The sequence below is a fragment of the Bradysia coprophila genome, chromosome X, assembly GCF_014529535.1.
Source record: "Bradysia coprophila strain Holo2 chromosome X, BU_Bcop_v1, whole genome shotgun sequence".
Taxonomy (NCBI): Eukaryota; Metazoa; Arthropoda; class Insecta; order Diptera; family Sciaridae; genus Bradysia; species Bradysia coprophila.
In genome coordinates, this window is record NC_050737.1 from 4247925 (window position 1) to 4269490 (window position 21566).

The 21566-nt window shown below is 33.8% G+C and overlaps 2 protein-coding genes and 1 long non-coding RNA gene across 11 annotated transcripts; 1 reads left to right on the forward strand and 2 right to left on the reverse strand.

Annotated features, from left to right (window-relative positions):
• Positions 1 to 58: 58 nt before the first annotated feature.
• On the forward strand, positions 59 to 468 carry LOC119084243. Its single transcript, XR_005089029.1, has 2 exons — positions 59 to 264; positions 348 to 468. It is a non-coding gene; the product is annotated as an uncharacterized LOC119084243 (long non-coding RNA).
• A 704-nt stretch (positions 469 to 1172) lies between these two features.
• LOC119084249 (lysine--tRNA ligase) lies at positions 1173 to 4011 on the reverse strand. Of its 2 annotated transcripts, none has more exons than XM_037194154.1 (6): positions 3556 to 3932; positions 3104 to 3394; positions 2721 to 2946; positions 2324 to 2658; positions 1494 to 2247; positions 1173 to 1431 (listed from the first exon to the last, which is right to left on the reverse strand). In XM_037194154.1, exons 1-6 carry the CDS (start codon positions 3660 to 3662, stop codon positions 1339 to 1341), a joined length of 1806 nt encoding a protein of 601 aa, XP_037050049.1. In that variant the 5' UTR covers positions 3663 to 3932; the 3' UTR covers positions 1173 to 1338. The 2 variants fall into 2 exon arrangements, with proteins under 2 accessions (XP_037050049.1, XP_037050056.1); XM_037194161.1 differs by having other exon boundaries at positions 1183 to 1431; positions 3854 to 4011.
• A 2090-nt stretch (positions 4012 to 6101) lies between these two features.
• Positions 6102 to 16260, reverse strand: LOC119084261 (troponin T, skeletal muscle). Of its 8 annotated transcripts, none has more exons than XM_037194174.1 (8): positions 15963 to 16086; positions 13321 to 13364; positions 12703 to 12741; positions 9773 to 9790; positions 7646 to 8330; positions 7500 to 7580; positions 6828 to 6906; positions 6102 to 6690 (listed from the first exon to the last, which is right to left on the reverse strand). In XM_037194174.1, exons 2-8 carry the CDS (start codon positions 13341 to 13343, stop codon positions 6461 to 6463), a joined length of 1155 nt encoding a protein of 384 aa, XP_037050069.1. In that variant the 5' UTR covers positions 13344 to 13364; positions 15963 to 16086; the 3' UTR covers positions 6102 to 6460. The 8 variants fall into 8 exon arrangements, with proteins under 8 accessions (XP_037050069.1, XP_037050088.1, XP_037050110.1 ...); XM_037194193.1 differs by having other exon boundaries at positions 6107 to 6690; positions 12699 to 12741; positions 15963 to 16260; XM_037194184.1 differs by lacking the exon at positions 6828 to 6906 and adding an exon at positions 7342 to 7420 and having other exon boundaries at positions 6109 to 6690; positions 15963 to 16087.
• Positions 16261 to 21566: the final 5306 nt, after the last annotated feature.

Below are 21566 nucleotides of genomic sequence, written 5' to 3' on the forward strand. Positions count from 1 at the left end.
CCACAACCTCATAAGTACATCACTCATTTTGTAGTCACTGGCAATAAAAGGTGAAAAGGTTACGATTGATACACAACGCGGTTTATTTATTGGCACAACAACCTTTCCACAGATAAGCATTGTAACAAAATGATAAAGCATGGGGAGGAGGTTACTGCTTGGTTCATCAACGAGAAGCAGTTGCAGTTTAAAGTAAAATTAGTCGCGATTTAGTGAAAGTCAAGATGACATCAAGTGTTGCTCTGACAATACTACTTATCTTTGGTAAGCTAATTCGAATTATTGATGAAGGATGAAGGTGTCTATACAACTTTGACAACTCTATGTTACCGGTTTTTTTCTTTCAGCACTAACAGCTGTTACAGTTGTTCACTGTTATTCATTTTCATGGAGATGTACTTGGCAATGTTCTGTTTATAATACATGTAAGATTGGGGCTACTTTCGGGGATAGTAATTATTGCGAAGATAAAAGGCCTCATAATTGTTGCTGTGATGATTTCAATCAATGTTAATGCAACACACGTTTAAATAACTTGGGAAACATAAATATCTAACAGCCACGAAATGTATGCTTGAAATAAATGAATTAACAACATTCAACGGTTTTTTTTAAATGAATGGAAAATGTGTTAACACACTGGAAACTGCTGGATGTTAATGTTGCCTTGAATAAAGTATTACGAAAAGGATTTTTTGCGGGATGGAATCACCCTTGTCAAAGGAATCATGAAAATTTCCGCTAATTACAAAGGTCAAAGTGGTAAGTTTACCGAGTGACCGATACACTGATACACTGATAACGCATTTTCCACGACAGTTCAGAATGGCTTCAAATTTTTGTTGAACACCTTCCAATGGTCCACAAACAAATTCCAATATAAGTTTAAAGTATCTCAGGCCGCCAAATGGTTAGTGATTTAACAAACCTCAAAGCACTGGCATCAACCATACCACATTAGGAAAACAAAAAATTTCATTCATTTACTTTTCATTCGTTGCTATTTCGATTTCAATGAAGAGAGATAGATATAGACTCATTCTATAACATATTTCCGGTTAACTTCAGTTCTAGGTATGACTCTCGATGTAGCATAGCATCTAAAAATTTAGTCTTTGAGGCAACCCGGACGGAAATCTAAACCGGACGTGAATTTCGATTAAAACAAAATCTTTTTGCAAATCAGAAATGATTTTCCAGCTGATTCAGATCAATGAATCAACGGGAATTTTTTTTATTCTTTTTTAAATGAAACGAATGAAAAAGCGGTAATAATAAGAGGTGACATCGAAATAAATTATTTAACCCATGTGACTATGAAAAACGTTTGAAGAGCAGCTATTTGGAAGGGGGTGTGGACGGTTGTTCCTCTGCGGTCGCTTGATTTTTATTCGGATCGTCTGGTTTCATAGCTGGGAACAATAGCACCTCCTAAACAGTAACACACAATCAATTGAGCTATTCAGATTGGTCAGGCATTGAGTGCTTTTTACCTTAATGTTATTGTTGTCCGTCAAAAACATTGTCAATCGATCGATACCCATGCCCCAACCACCTGTCGGTGGTAAGCCATACTCCAAAGCAGTACAGAAATTCTCATCAACCATTTGAGCTTCGTCGTCACCAGCTGCCTTGTCCGATGCCTGCTGTTCGAATCGTTCACGTTGTGCCACCGGATCGTTCAATTCGGTGTACGCATTGCATACCTCCTTTTTCATCACAAACAATTCGAAACGTTCCGTCAATCCGGGAATGTCACGGTGATATTTGGCCAACGGACTCATGATTTGCGGATGATCACAAATGAACGTTGGATTGATACAATCCTCTTCGAGGAACTCGCCAACCAATTTGTCTAATAACCTGGCTGTGGTTCGCGGTGCCGGACATTCGACATTATGTTTTTGGCACAAATTCGATAGGAATTCGTTAGCCGCTTTCGTTTTCAGCTCTTCCGGTTTGGGCAGTTTAACTTTGAGAATTTCCTCTATAGTCTTCATCATCGATACACGCTTGAATGGCGGTGTAAAATCTATCTCACATTCGGGACCTTCGGGACCTTCCGGATGATACTTGACTTTGTAAGAGCCGTGAATACTTTTTACCATGCCCGACACCAACTTTTCGGTCATCTCAATAATATCATTGTAATCGGCATACGCCATATAGAATTCACAGGTTGTAAATTCCGGGTTGTGAGTCATATCGATGCCTTCATTCCGGAACTGTCGGCCAATTTCGTAGACCCTGCGTTAACAGAACAAGAGACGTTTTAATTGAGCATGGTGTTCCGACAAATCATAAATTCCGTAAACTAATTCACCTGTCTAGACCACCGACAATCAACATTTTGTGGTACAATTCCGGCGCGATTCGCATGTACAAATCCATATTCAAGTCATTGTGATGTGTCACGAATGGTTTAGCTGTTGCACCTCCAGCGACCATATTCATCATAGGCGTTTCAATTTCCAGGAAACCTTGCTGGTCGAAGAATTGACGAATATACGAGATAATTCTGGCGCGAATTTGAAACGTCTGTCGCACTCGATTGTTCAATATCAAATCCAGGTATCGCTGACGGAAGCGAGTCTCTTTATCTTTCAGGCCGAAATGCAGATGCGGCAACATATGCAAGCACGGGGCCAGCAATTTAATCTGCACAAATGGAATGAATGTTGATCATGTTTTGACAGTGCAACAAATTCGTATTTTCTTACGCTGGTCGGAATAATGGACAGTTCACCCTTTTTCGTTTTGCCCGGACATCCGTTTATTCCGATGATATCACCACGTCTGATTTTACTAGTGTCCGCTAGGAATTTCTCTTCGCTTTCGTACATTTTGGCGTTGGCCATCACCTGCAATTTAACGCCTTCGCCACGAAGATCGTAAAATATTAATTTAGCACTCGATTCACGGATAGCATGAATGCGACCGGCAATGCTGAAAATGAAATGCAAAACATCAAGTTGATTGCATCATCCGGCAATGGGGGATGTTATATAGGTTTTCCGATGCAGACAACACACACACACACACTATTTACTTACATCATGGTTGTTGACTTCTCAAAATAAAGACAAAGCCAAAAGATTCGTACCTGAGTTTAACATCATCCAGCGTCTGACCATCGGTCAAATTGGAATACTTTTCAATGAATTCCTCCAGCGCCGTGCTGACGTGAAATTTATGTGGATATGGATCCGTTTCCGGATTTTGTTTCAGTTCAGCTACAGCAGCCGTACGTAGCTTAAAGAAATCTCTCGCCGACATTTCCTCTTCGTTCACCTTGGCTGGTTTTTCAGCCGGTTTCTCCTTGGTAACCGCATTCTGAGATTTTTCCTGTTTTTCCTTCTCTTTCTGCTCGGCTTTTTGGCGACGTTTCAATTCACTGTAATGAAAGGGAATGTATGGTTGAATGTCACTTCTAGACCATGTAAAACACAGATATTCCTTGCTTTAACTATTGCGGTAAATGCTAAGCTCGAAAAGCGTTAATTAAACTAAAATTCGATTCACTATGCACTCTATATAAACATAACCTCAACGTACGATTTTGAGTTGTCCTGTACATATCGGTTCACGGTCAGTTGATAAAGTGATAATCGATTGCTCGCAATGCTTTTTATTGAGCTCAACTGTCTACGTATTACGAACATTATTCTTTACAAACTAAAATACTGACGGTAATTTCATCAGCTAAAGCTATTATTGAACGCGTGGACAATCAAAATGGAAAGAATGATTTTAAAAACATTGAAAACCGTGGTTTGTTTGCATAGAAAGAACAATGTTAATAAGACGCTTGAAAACTACAAATTTGATAGCAAAATCACTTAGAAAAGCTTACTTTTTTGATAGTTTTTCAGTGACCGGACTGACTACATCAGACATGTTGGCTGATTTTTTATTCAATTCTAATGACGTTTAAAAAAAAGCGCAACAAAAAAAAATTATTGGAGGATGACACATGCACGACCAGCACACGTTTCATCTTTTTCTTATTGCCAAAATTTGGGCTTTGATTTCATATGACCCATATGGACAGTGTGGGAATTCAATGCGCCGAAAATCGAATGGTGAGTTTTTGATTTTTCATGATAAAGATTTTTCAATGTCAGAACGCTTATGAACATTGTACGAAATTCCACTCTCGTTTTCACTAACCTTCCTCGTAATTTTCATTTTCTTTCAAATTAAAAGAAATTTGATCGGTAGCATTGAAGTATTACTTCCGAGATTACTTCATTTTCTGTTTTAATAAAGTTTCAGTGTAGAACATGTAATCACTCAAGCAAAAACCCTCAAAATTCTACAAAATTTGACTAAGATCTGTAGGAAAAATAAGACAAACAAACAAGAGCCGCCCGAGTGAAAAAAAAATCACAGAAACAGTATATCAAAGAATCATAGTATATTTACTCTATTTTCGATTTTCTTCAATGCAATGTATTTCTATAATGGGGAAATTGCGAGTATATGCGCATACGTATTGTGCGTTTTCTTTTTCGCTCGGGATAATTTCCATTTTTTTTGTCGACGTTACAGTCCGAAACATAGGGGATGAAGCAATGTAACTTTTCATGTTTTAAGCACTATACTTTCGACACATTCAGCATGGAAAATCAATTACATAACTCGAAATGAAAAGTCTCGTTTTCTAAAACTCCACTTTCCATCTTTTTGTCCCTACTTATGTAATAGTATTTTACATAACTAGAGATAAAAAGATGAAAAGTAGAGTTTTCGTGTGAACTTTGTTGATCCGAGGCGAAGCCGAGGTTAATAAACACACGAAAACGAGACTTTTCATTTTTATCCCGAGTTATGTAATGGATTTTACATGAAAAGTACGGTTTTCGACGCATGTAGCATGTAAATGCATATTTCATATGAGCCATTTACATTGCCGTAACACATAAAGAGTATTCCTGTCACATTTTCATGACTTTATTTTCATCAACGCACTTCAAGCATAAGTGATATTCTAAATAGGATACTGAAACTTAACAGTGTTTAAAGCACTGTAAGAAATCATTTCAGACAAAATAGTACTTTATTTTGCAGCTGTCGACTAATGATCACTTTTGCTTGAAGTGCATTGTTTCCAACAAAACCACTAAAGAGTTAATTGAAAATCTTCTTACAATATTTTGTGTCGCTGCTAGGGAGTGCTACGGTTTTTTTTAAATAAAATACTGTTACTTCAGCTAGGCTATTTACAATATTGTCGTATCCTTCAATAGCAGACATGACAAATTCACTTTTCGGGGTTAAAAAAACAAAGAAATAGAATCAATAGCCTGTGCATGCCTTCATTAAGTCTTCAATGACTTTGGAATCCTTCGCAGGACTTGATAACTTCAAGTATAAAACGGTTAAGAAATATCCTTACATGACACTGTAAGTGACACCTCTGTGACTGTATTCTCCAAATGTGGCTGGATGGAAACTGCTTAAATATTACCGTGTGAAAGTCTCCTTGTCTTGATTTATCATTAACAGATTCAATTGTGTGTAACAGTTAATTGATAAAATGACTGTATTATTAGCTTACATTTTGGCTATTCGTTGGGGTTATCAATAGGTCCAACGAAGGCGTAGGTGCATAATATGGTCCCATCTAATTCTAATGTAATTATGACTTGATGCACAGCACTGCTACTAGCATGAACACTGAATTGACAAGTGTCAAATTTGGAGGCTTTAGTGATACGAGCTACCACTAAATATTGTTTGTATTGTACGTTTTAACAAACGATGTTCTGTTATAATGGTGCAAGCCACATACACGTTTTGTCTCATTTTCAGATGTGACAGCTGTGCGGAAAAACGAGACAGAAGATATTGTATTACAACAAAAGCAAGTCATCTATCTGTACAACAGAAACGGAGTACCTACTGTGATTTCATCAGCCTCCGAATATTTTGTATGTTCATGCTAGAAGCGAGTCGAAATTGAGTCGAAATTAACTCAATAATATAACTTTACTAAATGGAAAAATACCGAAAACGTATGTGCAAGAAGAGAGAACTTTGGACTGATCCTCTGACGTCAGTACGCCACGACGAAATCGATGTCTTCATATAAACTTCTATTTTTTACTGTAGATGAATTTTCTTTATTCCTTCTGAATAGTTACGTTGTTATTTGCTTTTTTCACTTAGACAATTTTAACAAATTTTTTGTTTTATTTTAATTTAACATTTTTCTATTGCTGTTTTAATGATGGTTTGATAAAAGAAAAACTTTTTACTTATTACAAATTGATCATTTCGATGGCAAAGCTTAAAAATACAATAACAAAGGCAAATTTCAAAAATTTTTAAAAGCCTTAGAATTGTTATCTAAAATGAAAAAGCCGTAGAAGAAAAGGAAAAAACGAAAAATTTTCAATATTAATAATTTATATTTGGTTGTTCGTTTTAATGTTAAATGTTAAATTGAAAATTACATTTATTCTTCTTCCTCTTCTTCTTCTTCTTCCTCTTCCTCTTCTTCTTCCTCCTCTTCCTCTTCTTCTTCCTCCTCTTCTTCTTCCTCTTCCTCGACAACTTCTTCGACTTCAGCTTCTTCCTCATCCTCCAATGCATCGTCGTCAGCCTTAACTTCGTCTTCGCCTTCAGGTGTTTCTGGGTCACCAGCCTTTTTACCGGGCCGTTCACCGAACCATTTTGGAAGTCTGGCTGCATGGTTTAAATGTAAAAAAAGACAAAGTCAATAATCAAGTAGAATCAAGTCGCGTACGAACAAAACAAAAACAGTAAACTAAACGGAAAATTGCAATGAGGTTTTCACACATAAAAGGATTAATCGATCCTACCTTTTTGGCGTCCACCAAATTGATCTTTCTTCTCATTCCAAGTTTTTTCAGCGATTTCTTTGTTGAATAATTCTAGACCCTGTTTCCGACAAAACAAAATGGATTTGGATAAAAATACACAAAACAAATATATTGTTATAGACCATGGTTTATGCCTGAGAATAGGGTGGATAAAACAATGATAAAGTTGTGTTAAATACAGAATCTCTATTCAGATAACTTCATGCGTTATTTATGGTAGGAAAAACTCAATTTTCGCGACTCAATTACCAAACACTATGTGGTTCTGAGACGACTGGATTTAGTCAATGAAAGTGAAGAGAATGACAAATATCATCTACCAAAGAGATGTAGCCAATCGTTCCAGAAGCGATTTTCCTTAAGCATCCGCTTTTACGTTGAATTAATTGTGAATTATCACAATTATACAATCAAACTGAACCGCATTACAGTTAGACACAATAAAAGAGACGAGAAAGACGGAACATTTTACACGTAAGGGGATTGAATTTACTTTTAGTTCTCTTCATAAATCGGTCCATTTTCTCTTGCCATATTTTGTTAAACTGTTCCGCACAAATAGCCGAGTATCCCTTTGTGTTTTAAGGCAGTCCAGTTAATATAAAGTATATTTGACGACGTGTTAAACGAGAATATGTGCAAAATACTTACGCCTTCAAAGAGTTTCTTTTTATCGTCGTATGAGCGGGTGTCCACACGTCGTTCATATTTGGAGGCGACTTGGATTTTTGGCTGTAAGTTTTTAAATATCACAATTAATTATCGAAGAAGAAACTGATTTGCAGAGTGTCGCTTACTGGATATTTGCCTGTAAGGGCTTCTGGGTCCAAGCCTTTCTTCAAAGCTTTGTGCCTAAGTTGTTGTTTCTGTCTTTCTTTCAATTCTTTCAAATCGTAGTCCTGGCGCTTTTGTCTTTCTTCCAAATCATACTTTTCAGTTTCCAACTTGACGATCAATTCCCAGAGTTCTTGTGCCTTGTCCCTCAATTTGCTTTCGCCTAAATTATCGATTTCCAAAGGTTTGATGCGGAACGACAATGAAATTTTCTTCTCTTCTTCCAATTGTTCCTTTGTTTTGTTACGTTCGATTTGGGTGGAGGTAAGACCAAGGGCACCTTCTTTCTTTTGAATGGTGAAGTTTGGTCCCTTTTTGTCCTTGTCCTTCATTGCTTGGAGCATGGCTTGACGTTTCTTTTCAGCCTCTTCAAGACGTTGTCGCTTCTCTTCGATTTCACGTTGTTTCTTCTCCTCAACTTCACGGACACGACGTTCTTCCTCCTCCTTCTTGCGTTGAGCCATACGCTGTTCTTCTTCGGCCCGAGTAACCTTACGCTTGGCTTGTTTCTCCTTCAACTTTTTGAGTTCATCTTCCTCCTTTGCTCGCTGTTTACGCCATTCATTAATGTATTCTTTAAGCTGATCGTCCAAGTCCGATCGCTTTTGATCTTGACGCTTAATGAATTCTGGATCTCCGGCATCTCCCCTACAAAGAAATTATCGGAAAAAAATTGATTGATAAGTACCGAGGCCTTTACAACAAAAGAAATATTAGGTCTGGGTGAAACTAAATGCACTACAACAATCACTGTTTGGTACGGGGATGCATAGGGTAATTTGATTTTACAAAATTGTGCGGGATGCTTTTTTTCGAACATGCAACACCAACCATAAAACAATCCTTAGATAATAGTTTTACGTTTTTGTATGCGACGATAATTTGGGAAACCAGAGAAATGCACATTAGCGGAGAGATGTATTGATGACCATGACCGGCTAGAGAAAATAATATTGTACGGAAAAATGAATAAAGAAACAAGAAAAAAAAAATGCATCTGAAATTCTAGGAATCGAGAATGAAGAAACAAGGAAATTCTAATTTGATCTGTGTGTTTGTGTAAAATACATTAGAATGTCTGAACTAGAGCAGTGCCTATTTTCTAGAAATGAATTATTTGTTTCTATTGATTTTAATACAATAAGACGAAACGATCAGACTTTGTATTTAGTTTTTAACAGAAATTTGTAGTGTGAATTTGAATTAACTCTTCTGATCAGCAATTTCAGCGTGACTCTGGCAAATGTTACATATTCCCATAAAATATTTTTAAGTCACTAAAAATTCCTTAAAATTTATTTTATTGTGTTTTTAAGACATTAAATGTAGCTATGTAGCTTATTTCAACGTCTTTTTGGGAAAGATGGGAAAATGTTCTTTCTAAATTATAGCATAGGTGTTCCGAAAATTCGTTGAGCTTTATCAGAAAGTATATTTTCCAAAAATTGTCTAACCTAATGGACTGATTCACTGACTAAGAACCGTTAAATTGAAAACTGAGTATTTTTGGAGAATATCTGCACCGGATGGAAAAATATTTTGGGGTTTTATTCTTGAATTTGTTATTTAAAATTTAAATTAAATGCGGAGGTTGCTTTTAAACAAAAAAATATTAATGAAAAATAAACTTTTCCTGAGCAAAAAAAGATTTACCAATCAAAGTTTCAGAAATATTCAGAACTTAAGAATAAGTAAAATAGCAAAGCATAGGAACAGTGAATGGGTTCACACGATTTTGCATTTTTTTTCTGCAATTTAGCAACAAAAATGTATATATAACGTTCAGTTTTAAGACAATTTTTTAATTATTTTTTTTATTGCTGTTATGGAGTAATGTCACTCTACTCCATTTCGATTATGAAGTATATTCATTTTTCGATTATGTTTTTATTTAGCAAATTTTTCGCTTTTTTATTAAAAAAAAGCGGTGTAACAACACTAGGCCGAGAATAAGAAATTATCAAACTTAGACAAATCCTAAAAGTTAAAATTAAAATAAAAACAATTTTAAGCGGAAAAATAAATTGTTGTGATAATTTGATTAGAAGCGTTTTTTTTGTAAAAATTAAATATTTTTTCTGAAAACTTACTCGCTCTTTGCAGCGGGCCTAACCATCGCAAATATTCACATGGTGTGTGTTTTTGTGTAATAAACAGGTGGATGCAAGTGAAATCCGATACAACAAAGTAATTGTCAGGCCAGACAAGTATGATTTGTTTCAATTTAGGTAGAGGATAATAGTCAAAAATAAAAAAAAATACCAAAATGCATTAACAAAAAATGTCTATACTTTTGGATGATAATAATAAACTTATGTACAAAATTCGTTTAAACTGAAAAGGGGGAATTAAAAATAATTTTCTTTTCAAATGGAAAAGTTGCGGATGATGATAATGGTAAATGAGCCACTGGCATTTTTTTCAGAAATTTTCGTTCCTAAAGTTTTTCAAAGTTTAATGATTTTTTTTTCATTCACTGTTAAAAATGAACGTAACATCGGTTCGAAAAACGTAGTCCCATGAATTGAAATCTATTGTTTTTCGAATCTGTGAGTCTTTCATTTTCACCGGGGGGTGTCACTACATTTTTGTGGTTTTTTTTAAACAAAATTTCGATGAATAAAGGTTCTAAGAAAAACTTCAAGAGACAAAAATTCGGATGAGCTGGGAACAGCTAAGATTGGGCTAGATTTAAAGAAAAGCTTTAATTAATTTTGTATCTTTTTTGGATTCTACTTTATTTTGTTAGTAAATTCAATAAAAAAAAATTAAGCCGAATCGAGTTCTAAAAACCAATCAGAAAAGCTCTACTACATGTTGCAATGAAAAAAGAGATTGCTTTTTTTTCTCGAAATTTATTTTTTAAGCCAAAATTTGATTTGTTTGGTTTTTCAAAAAAAAAGAGTCAAAAATCAATCCCCTTTACAAAAACGAACGAAGAATATAATTTTTAAGTTAATGATTCAAAGCTTCTAAATTCTAATACAAAATTACCAACTCTCTACTTCAAACCAAAAAACGCTCTACTTTGTGGACAATGATTGTATTTTTTGTTTATTTTGTTTTTATTAATTCTTTTTTTTTTCATTTTACGTAAATTATTTTAAGTGCAATTTCTGTTTTTTCTATTTTTAATTTGTTTTTAATTTTTTATTAAATAAACATTTGGCACTTACTTCCTGTAAATAAAAAAGAATAAAAAATTATTTACTAAATGTGTTCAATTTTTATGTTGATTTTTTTAAAATCAAAATTATGTCTTGCGATGTTAATCGATGTTTTGTTTTTAATAATTTTTATATTTTGATTTTGTCGTTATTGTGTGAAACAGAATTACGATAAAAAACAATGCCCAATCGTTTTTTATTATTTGTTTTTGTTGAGTTATTATCCGTGCATTTGGTTTTTGTTTCGTTTTTTCGAACAATTTTGTTGTGTTTAATAAATAAAAAATCTTTTTAATTTTTTGGTATATTTACATGCCAAGAATCGTTTTTTTTTATTTGTACATTGAACCATCGTTTTGGGTAAAAATAAAAAAAAAATCACTTCATTTCAATTTGCCAATGTGATCCAATATCCAATTGGTTATATTTCTATATTCTTGATGAACCAAAATTTTATTTTCGATTAGTTTCGAACATTTTTTAAAGCTGTTAATTTTGTTAATAAAAATTAACAATTGTCGTTTGTTGCTGTTGTTGTTGCAATTCGCATTATGTAGTAAATTCTATTACTTTTGTCATCATTTTTTTTAAGTTTATTATTTTGTTTTTATTCATATGTATAAATTGTGTGGCCTATATTATCGTATCGGTTAAGGCCACATTTCAGCTCTACAAAAACACAAAAAAAACTTTCATCAAAAAATTACAAGAAAAAATCAATGTTAATATTCGTTGATTATATCCTTGACGTCAATTTTTTTTTTTGGTATTGACTAATTACTCTACTTTCTGTAGAATGGGGCTGTATTTGGGAATAGAGCCATAAGGGTGTATGAAGACCCTTAATTGTTTTCGATCATCATTGTAGGTTGGAAAGATCCTACTGTTTTGCTTAACAGTAGGTCTATAAGTTTTGCTTGTTATCTTTTTTTTTCATTTAGTCTTAGCCAATCTTACATGTCTATCAGGGTGGACTAAAATTGAATTGTGCCTTTTTGGATCTTATTTGTTTTCTTAAGTTTGTTTTATTATGAAATTGTTTTGATCAAAACTTCCTTAGACTTCAACCTTATCAAACGATTCGACATGATGAGTGTATTGTTTCAAGAAACAGAAAAATTTATCTCAACTCAAATGCAGCAACATCTGAAGCAGTTCAAAAATTTTAAAAAAATTGCCAGTTTTCAAACTGCATCAAACCAGTATTTGTAACCTAATCAAAAAAAAAATCACACCCTCAGTGCACCTTCTAATTCAATAATTCAATAATTCGATGAATGATCAAAGTGATATATCGCTGCGCTCACTGTACACTATACCGTAATCGATTTGAGCTTAAGGCGCACTTACGGTTGGAACTCTTTTTCGGAAGTAAAAAATACACGATCGTTCAGTACAGTGATTAACACACACATTTACAGTGAACGCTATTTGAACAGGATATCCTAGATTTTGTGTCGCCTCCATACAATCGTAATTCTGTGTTCGTTAAAATTTGGTGAATCGATAACATTATATTTAAATTTGTGTGAATTTACATCGTGTTTTTGTAGTGTTGAACATGAATATATTGATAAACTAATAAGCATTTTGTAAAAAAATATTATTTTTTGTTGAGTTAAAGTATAGATCCAGTCAACTAACTGTTAGAAATAATTAGTAAATTTACATTGCCCAACAGTAAAGAAAAAATTAGAAAAAAAAAGAAAAATCGTCAAAAAATAGTAGTAAAATGTCGTGTATACTACTGCTACGTAACTATATAAGTAATTAAAAAAAGCTGTTCGTAATTTCAATATTAATCGAATTTTTTTATTCGAATGATTTGTATTTTGTACTGAACGAGGACTTACTCATTATGAGTCTCGACGACTTCCTCCTCCTCTTCGGACCTTTATTTTCACGAGAAGAAAGGAACATAGAAAAAACGCAAGGGTGAATACAAAATTTGAGTTAATTAAATAAATTGTTGTAATGGGTTAGTACATAATAAAAGTGTGTTTTTAGCACACTTTATTGATTGGAATTTTACACAATTTTGTTTGTTAATTACTTTAGTCTCCTTAATCCGTGGAAATCGAGGAACAAATAATTACAATGGACAAGGGACTACTATTTAAAAAGTGAATAACAAAAATGAAAAATAGGAGAAAAAAATTGTAACATTTAAACAACTGAAAACTTATTTTATTCAAATGGAAAATATTTAACTAAGCGGATAAAATTGGGACTGTAAAATACTGTAAACTTTAACGAAACATTCTTTCAATAATAATAATAAAAAAAAATATGGAATAAAAAACACAAAAAATATTTTTGTATTTAAAAAAGCAAGATGCCAAAAACACAATCAATTTGTTGTGATAAAAAAAGTGTTGAAAATTTGTGTTTTTTTCTTTGATCTCATTTCTCATATATTTATGTTTAGTTGTTTATAGTCATTTTTCGGTATGTAACATTTTTCTACTTACGAATATTCCTCATCATCGGACATGTTGGCGGATAGGATTTAAATCTGGAAGTAGAAAAAAGAAATTGTTGATTTTGATTTGTTATAACCGAAAAAGAAGCAGAACGAGTTGTGTGTCCGTTTTATTTTTAAATTATTTTTAGAATATAACGTTTTAGACGAGTGATAATCGCACACTAAAAATTCTGTCACACACTTATTTATAAGAACATTAAAAATCTACCGAACATCTTAATTCTTTCGTTCGATTTTCCGAATAGATTAACAATCGTTTTGAGTGCACGTCTCGTTAGATGTAAAAGACTGACATGCCTATAAATACTGTATTTTCGCAAAATCAACATTTACCTACAAAATGATTTAAATTCCAGTAGTGCGAGAACTACTACTATATGCTTAAATGTCGAAACAAATAAATGAAACTTTAAGAGGACACGTCTTTGCACTTCCTCTTGTGTCAAGGAAATAATATGGAAAATTCTATTTCTAACTGACTTTCTTTAGTTACCTTTCGTTGGTTGAGTAAGAATGATTGTTTGTCTCACAAAAACTAATTAGCTATGGAAGGTTCTACCAAACTATTTAGATGCGTACGCATCACACTATGTAATATGTATCGTCAGTTTCGTATACCATGGAACAATTTAGTGGAATGGTCCACAAAAACACCGCATACAATATGTGCCTTGCGAAATCAAACATCTGAACATATGTCGGACAATCAAAGCCGAAAATCTCAAATGAAAAATTGATTGACTTTTAACTGCGGTATTTGGCATGAGCGTCCATTTGATAAGGAAAGAAGACGGAAAAATGTCTGGGCATGCACTGGCCATATATGGCGAGTTAAAAAGATAGTTGGTGTGTCATTCGCTGTAATTTAATTTTGCAACACTGACACTTTTTGGCCTGTCGTAGCTAGTTTACAGTTTGTCTCTGATTTAAATGGTTTAAAGACAAATTCTGCTTAATAATCTTTGATTTACTAATTCCTAGACTAGTGGTAATTTTAAAGGAATCCATCAAATATTGTAACTAGGTCCTTCGTTGCTACTAAAAGGTAAATCATCCAGAAATATATTCAATTCGAAAATCATTTGTGTAATCACAAATTAGGTACTTCCACTATAATCATAACAATCCGTGTTCGTTGAAGAAAAAATACTGAGACATATATTAACTGGGTCATGCATTGAGGTAATGTTTGTTCGTGTGTCCAGTAAAACAAAAACAAATCACAGAAATGTGCGTTTCAATTTTTTTTTTGAAAAATTGGAAATGGATCTGCAATTCTTCAATTATGTATACAGATTCATCGTGTAAATAAATGGAATCTATGCCTGCACCGATATTGCACAAATGTAAACATCAATGAAAAAAGGAAAAAAAAAAATTTTTGTTAAAAATAAATGATAATGTTTCATTCTGTAAATCTCCTACACCTCCACATCCATCCGTATGTTCTATTTATGCTCATTTTCATAACACACAAAACGAATCAACATTCAAAATCTTTTAACTGCAAAAACCGAAGGCAAAAAAAAATTGGTAATCGGATACTCATAACAGAATTTCGTCTAAAATCTATTTTTGAAAATAGTTTCTGCTTGTATCCCATTTTGGCGTGATGCCGTTGAGATGTAGCGCCAACACGTTCACAAAAATTTCTTCTTTTCGCTGATTTTGCGCATGTTCATCACAATCACTTTTCTGACTCATAAATTTTTAGTGTTTTTGCTTTCGAACGTCGGTGTCAGTGTAGAGTTTAAATTATGTATGTTACGTACAGACGAGAAGTTACAATGACGGGATGATTTGTTTTAATTCAAGTAGGATCTTCCTGTGTCCCTCTAATTAAACGAAAGAATTTTCATTGAAAATTTTAAGGACATTTTATGTATATGAAAATCATTAACACATTTTCGTTTGATACTTGCGTCATGTCTTATCACAACAATATGTATGAATAAAATGAAGGAGACACCTTGCAGTAAAGGATAATGAAACAAAAAATAATTCTGTCTACTCGAATTCGCTAGCAAATTTAGCCTTTCAAGTAAATTGTGACTGTTTAACGGTAAGAAGAAACGTGTGCAAAATTTTTAACATAGCATTCATCCTCTTGGTTCCCGAGAGTATGTTATATATAACAAAATATTTTTTTTTGTTTTAACACACCGAGCTGCGGTTTGATTTAAAACGGTTTTAAAAATAGTTCATGAGTAGTGCCTCAAACGAATGTGGAATGGATAGAAAATGTATTATTTTTTCGTGTTACGTTCTTTCTGGTGTATGGTTGAGGATTTTATTTTTATTTTGGCACTTTTTTATTTTGGCTTATGTAATGTTCACTGATTGGATGCAAATTTTTCGATTAAAAATCTGTTGAACTGATCACGAGTCCTAGGTTCGATTTAATCAATGAAAATTTAACACACATTTTTTAAAGGAAATTATCACCACATTTCAAAATATTTTAGCCACAAATTTTGTTTCCTTTACAAATTTCCACGAAATTTATTTTTTTTATTCAAATTATTATCGGTTGTTCCTTGTATCCACAATAACTTTTTATCAAAAAAAATTCTTCCTTTTCTTATTTTTTTTTCTTCTTCAAAAAAGAAAAATTAATTTCAAACTTACTCTAAAACGAAAAGAAAATTCTATTAAAGTCCGGCAGCTGACGTCGTCGAAGCAATGCTGCGGGTAGACTAGAACTAACAACGGTGTTAAACTTAGTAATAACAGATAAACTTCGCATTTTCGCCGTTCGCTTTTTAGGAAACGCGACTACATTTACACATGAAAAACATCTGCATATGTTTGTGTTGGACCGAAATAATTTTTTTTTTATAATATTAAAATGTTGTTGATGACTTTCGCGCCCAGTGGGTTGGGAATTCGGTGAATTGAAATATTTATTTTGTGAAACGAAATACGAGTTCACTTTTGTAAGTAAGACACAATTATCCGACGAAGAGGTACATTGAGCCATTATTCAGATATGTGTTGAACATTGAAATTGGCCGTGAATTTAGTTGGGTATATTATAAACAAAAAAAAAGTCGAAACGATAAGAGTGCAAATGGAACATCATTAAGGAAAACATTTGATACGCCACTGTTCCGTCTATTTTCTTTCACCCCAGATTTTTTTTTGGAAAATCGGTGTAGGTGTTAAAGTATCGCCTAACAAATTTTATAACTGTGGATGCCATGAATAATTATGGTATGAAGTGTGTGTTACACTGTAATAGTGTTAGCGTGCACAGTCTGCAATACTTTGATGTTTTCAGAACCTTTTACACACTCAAGCAGTTTTCGAGAAAATTCACCGATTCGAATTCTATTCAACATAAATCATCCGTACAGATAGAGAAGCTTGATAGTGGCTGAAGGAAAGTACGTGTTTGGATAGAAGCGAGTTTTCCTTAACTGATTGCTGCTTAACTTCAAGTCAAAAGTTAGGGAAAACTTTGCTCAAGTCTATTTGCTTTCGGTATATTAGGAAAAAATAAGAACTTTGTTCCCTGTGGTCTGATATTAAATCAGGTCATATTCGAGTTTCAAACTTAACGCAAGATACAGGGATCTAAAAACTTGTATTCAGGAAAATTTAAAGAAAATAAAAAATCTTTTTCCAAATAATCTGAAAGTGATTGAGGTTCGTTCGGCTTAACAACCTTCACAGAATAGATCGGTCAATTGAACCGACTGATGCATATATCCTATTTTCACAACTTTATTCCTTAGGTTACCTAGGGTTCATCAAAGTCGAGTATTTTGAACTCCAAGATCACTTGATACAAAGATCCTTCACGTCTTTTTATTGAAAACTGGGAAATTGCTCTGAAAGCAGAGTTCGAGCCAGTGATGGACAATCTCATGTATCTAATTCAATCTAGTTCATTTATTTTTAACGAACAAACAGGCCGAAGACCATGTCAATCAAAAATTAGTATAAAAATAATCTAAGTCAGGAATAAACAATCATAAATCAAAATTAGAGCAATTAAGAGTCAATTCGCCAAAACTTCGAACAACTTAAAAACAAGCCATCAGCGATTTTCGGCGGGTACACAGTAATCGATTCAGGTGATCCTCCTGAGTCATTTGCAACAAAAAAAAATCCTCGAAATAATTATGTTTTCACGCCAGAAATCATGAAAAAATGTACTGCGCTAGGGTGACCAAAACAGTTTTGGTTGCATACCACCAAGAATACGTAACGCATTTATCTGAAATTATGGTCATTGGTAGAGGTGTTGACGCCGCATAAGCTGGCCTTTAAAACATTTCGAAATTTTTCGTGTTTGTGGTGCAGTAGCTATTTTAGGGGGAAAAAATTCCAGAGTGTTTTCAAAAAGTTACAACGATAGACTTGGAAGATATGGGTGTCGTTGGGTAGGTAGTGGCCTCTACTATCCATGACACCATGAACCTACCGCGGCACGACTTTCGTTGAGCTTCAATTTTGATTGAAGTATACTAACACAAAAATTCTCTATAATTCCACTTTTCTTCGCGTCTATTTCAATTTTTCTGACGTATGTGACAATTTTAAATCAGGGCTGCAGTTACTGGCACCTTCCGCTTCGGGAAATTTCGTTTAGGGCCTATAAAGTTTGAAACAAAACCAACTGATTCAATTGTGTCATATGTTCCTCGGGTATCTCCAGACTTCCTAGTATGGCCAGTGCGGCACTGTATCAAGTGTTTACTAGCATATTAGAATCATATTTTGTACTTTAGCCACTTACCGGAAGGATTTGGAAATATGTCGAATTTTTCGTATTCGTACATTTGTGAAAATTTTCCAAATCCTTCCGGTAAGTGGCTAAAGTACAAAATATGTTTATAATATGCTAGTAAACACTTGATACAGTGCCGCACTGGCCATACTAGGAAGTCTGGAGATACCCGAGGAACATATGACACAATTGAATCAGTTGGTATTGTTTCAAATTTTATAGGCCCCAAACGAAATTTCTCGAAGCGTAAGGTGGCAGTAACTACAGCCCTGATTTAAAATTGTCTCATACGTCAGAAAAATTGAAATATAGGCGAATAAAAACGAAATTATAGAGAATTTTTGTGTTAGTACACTTCAATCCAAATTGATGCTCAACGAAAGTCGTGCCGCGGTAGGTTTATGGTGTCATGGATAGTAGAGGTCCCTACCTACCCAACGTCACCCATATCTTCGAAGTCTATCGTTGTAACTTTTTGAAAACACTCTGCAAAAGTTGGAATTTTTTTCCCCTAAAATAGCTACTGCACCACATACACGAAAAATTTCGAAATGTTTTAAAGGCCAGCTTATGCGGCGTCAACACCTCTACCAATGACCATAATTTCAGATAAATGCGTTACGTATTCTTGGTGATATGCAACAAAAACTATTTTGGTCACCCTCGCGCAGTACATTTTTTCATGATTTCTGGCGTGAAAACATAATTATTTCGAGGATTTTTTTTTGTTGCAAATGACTCAGGAGGATTACCTGAATCGATTACTGTGTACCCGCCGAAAATCGCTGATGGCTTGTTTTCATGTTTCATACAACTTGGTTGAAGTTTTGGCGAATTGACTCTTAAAAACCAAAACTTTCAACTAGTATGGATCTAAGGTCCATTAGTTTCAGTCAAATCCTTGGCAGATCCTTTGGGGCGTTCTGTTTGATGCTGTTCGTTCCTAGCAATTATTGCATCTCTTGGCTCTTTCGTGTAGAGTATGAAACACAAATACTGACTAGAACATTTTAAGTTTGATTGGTTATTCACATTGATTATAGTACCAGGAAATTTACTAGCCAAAGTCTTACAAAACCGAACTCACTACACAAGAAATATTGACCTAGATCTTAATATTTTAGGGTTTTATTCTTTTTTGGAATTATTATTGACTTCTCTCCGGAATCACTTTCTCCGGGGAAGTGCTTTTTCATTAGACAGGAAAAATATTTAATATTTACCTGACGGGATTTGAACCGGGAACCTCCAGCTATGATATTTCTTGTACTTGCCGCTGCTACGATTCGCCTTTAATCCCAGCTTAGCTTATTTTGAATTGTTGTTATTAAAAAATTTATTCCTCGTGAGAATAAAAATGAGATTAATATGCAATCATACAGAAATTCAAATCACAAGATGGCAAGATCGCCAGTTCGCACCTCACTATTTTTCGCATGATCTTTTTACGAAATCTTTTGTGTGCTTACAAACGGCAGACTTCCTTAGCCCCGAGGACTTTTTAACGATTTTCTAGCTTTTTTCTATGTTCACACCAACTTATTTCTTGTTCGGCCTGGCCTGAAAAAACAGACCTGCCTATTGTTTATCTATCTCTCGTTCTTATAACTCTCGAAAATGCCCTAAGTTTTAATCTTTGATATCCAGATATCTATAACCTAAAATCCAACCATTCCTTATCACTTTTTGATATTTTTTTTTCAAATCCCAGCCCAAGCTGCAGTCAATATCGAAGCTATCAAGGTGTTTACTTAATGATGCAATGATCTCGTTATATAAAATTTAAAAAAAAAATGTCATTACACACACACAGTTGAAGTCGTAACACCACATTTGTCCTGCTCGATCATATAAATTATTAAGCAACTCTCGAAAAGATATAAAGAGATAACAACTAAGTCTGTTACTTCTTTTGTTTTAAATATCTGGTACTTCCTTAGTATTACTACATTCTTTGTTATAAAAGATAACTAAAACCTGAGATTTTTGTCAGCGTTATCAATAACAAATGAAAATTATTAATTTACAACAGATTTGCTGGATGTTTGTTTAGCTGGTTCGAAGCAATCAATTCCACACAAGCAATACAAGATCAAGGAATACAACAGATTCATTTGCTTCAATACATAGAAGTCAAAGATAAGATAAGAACAACGCACTTTAAGCATGAGTGGTACTCTAAATAGAATACTGAAAAGGGACAGTGTATCAAACAAATTTTGGCACTGTAAAAAAATCTTGAAACATTTTTCATACACATAGTACTCTAAATAGTGTGACAGTCCCGTGTGCGGACAGTAAAAAGGGACTCAAAACGTCATTGCATTGCAAAATTGACGTTTTTGTTTTAGTGGTGTGTGTGATATAATTTTTCAATGAATTTTGGATCTCTATGGTTAAGGGTGTCTACAAGCACGGAATTTTGAAAACCGACACATTTTCTGTTCATGTGTTTTACTTGAGTTTCTGATTTCTCCATATAAAAATACATGCAAAATTCACAAAAAACCAATAAACCATAAAACAGGAAATGTGTCAGTTTTAAAAATTCCGCGAGTGTATGTTGCTAATTCCTGTTTTTTTTTTCGGGGCTTGTTTCAGTAGTTTTATTTGCTGTTGAAGGCGTGTTTACATCCGGCAAGCCGATATTATATTGAACCAGTAAATATTTATCACATTTATAACGTAAATGGCCAACGCACTTCAAGCAAAAGTGATCATAGTCGACAGCTGACAAATAGAATGAAAATGCTTTTTACAGTGTCTCACATTTGTATGATGATACACTGTCCAGTTTCAGTACCTTATTTATTGTACAACTCATGCTTAAAGTGCGTTGAAATGGTGCTTCGCTAATATGAAATATACCCGCATCTATTAGTCTACTATCATTGATTTTTGAGTTTTCAGCTTGTCTGGCATCCTTCATCCTTCTCTTGGGATCAATACCTATGTATTGTTGTATCGAGCAGTGTAACAATACGACATAGGTTTTTCAAACCCTGACACTATAAGACGCTGACTTGGAAAAGGGTCATCTCCTGAATTCTTAATTAGTTTTAGACTTCTTCCGTGTGCGCTTTGTACTCAGATACAAGGCAACTATTTAAAAAAAAAGTCGAATTCAAACTGGTCATGGAAATTACAACCATATCCTACATTTGTGAACAATTGCCATATCAGAACATTAAGTGGTGATTAATTAAGCTTTAATCGGTTCGACGATGGGCTAAACGATCTGGATCTAGAAATTTAATCGTTAAACTGTTAGAAATTTCTTTTGGTTTTTTTTTACATTTTCTTCGATTTTGTTTTTTGTGCAAAATAACACCTAAAAGAAAATTGAAATACGATAAAAGCATACGATAAATAAATAAATATTTTCCTCTTTAACCTTTCAGAAACAGCAAATCTATCGCTAATTTTCGAGTCTAGTACTTTTCTATTGATCTAAGCATGTTAAACAGATTGTAAGAAAATCTTTTACTTCATTAACC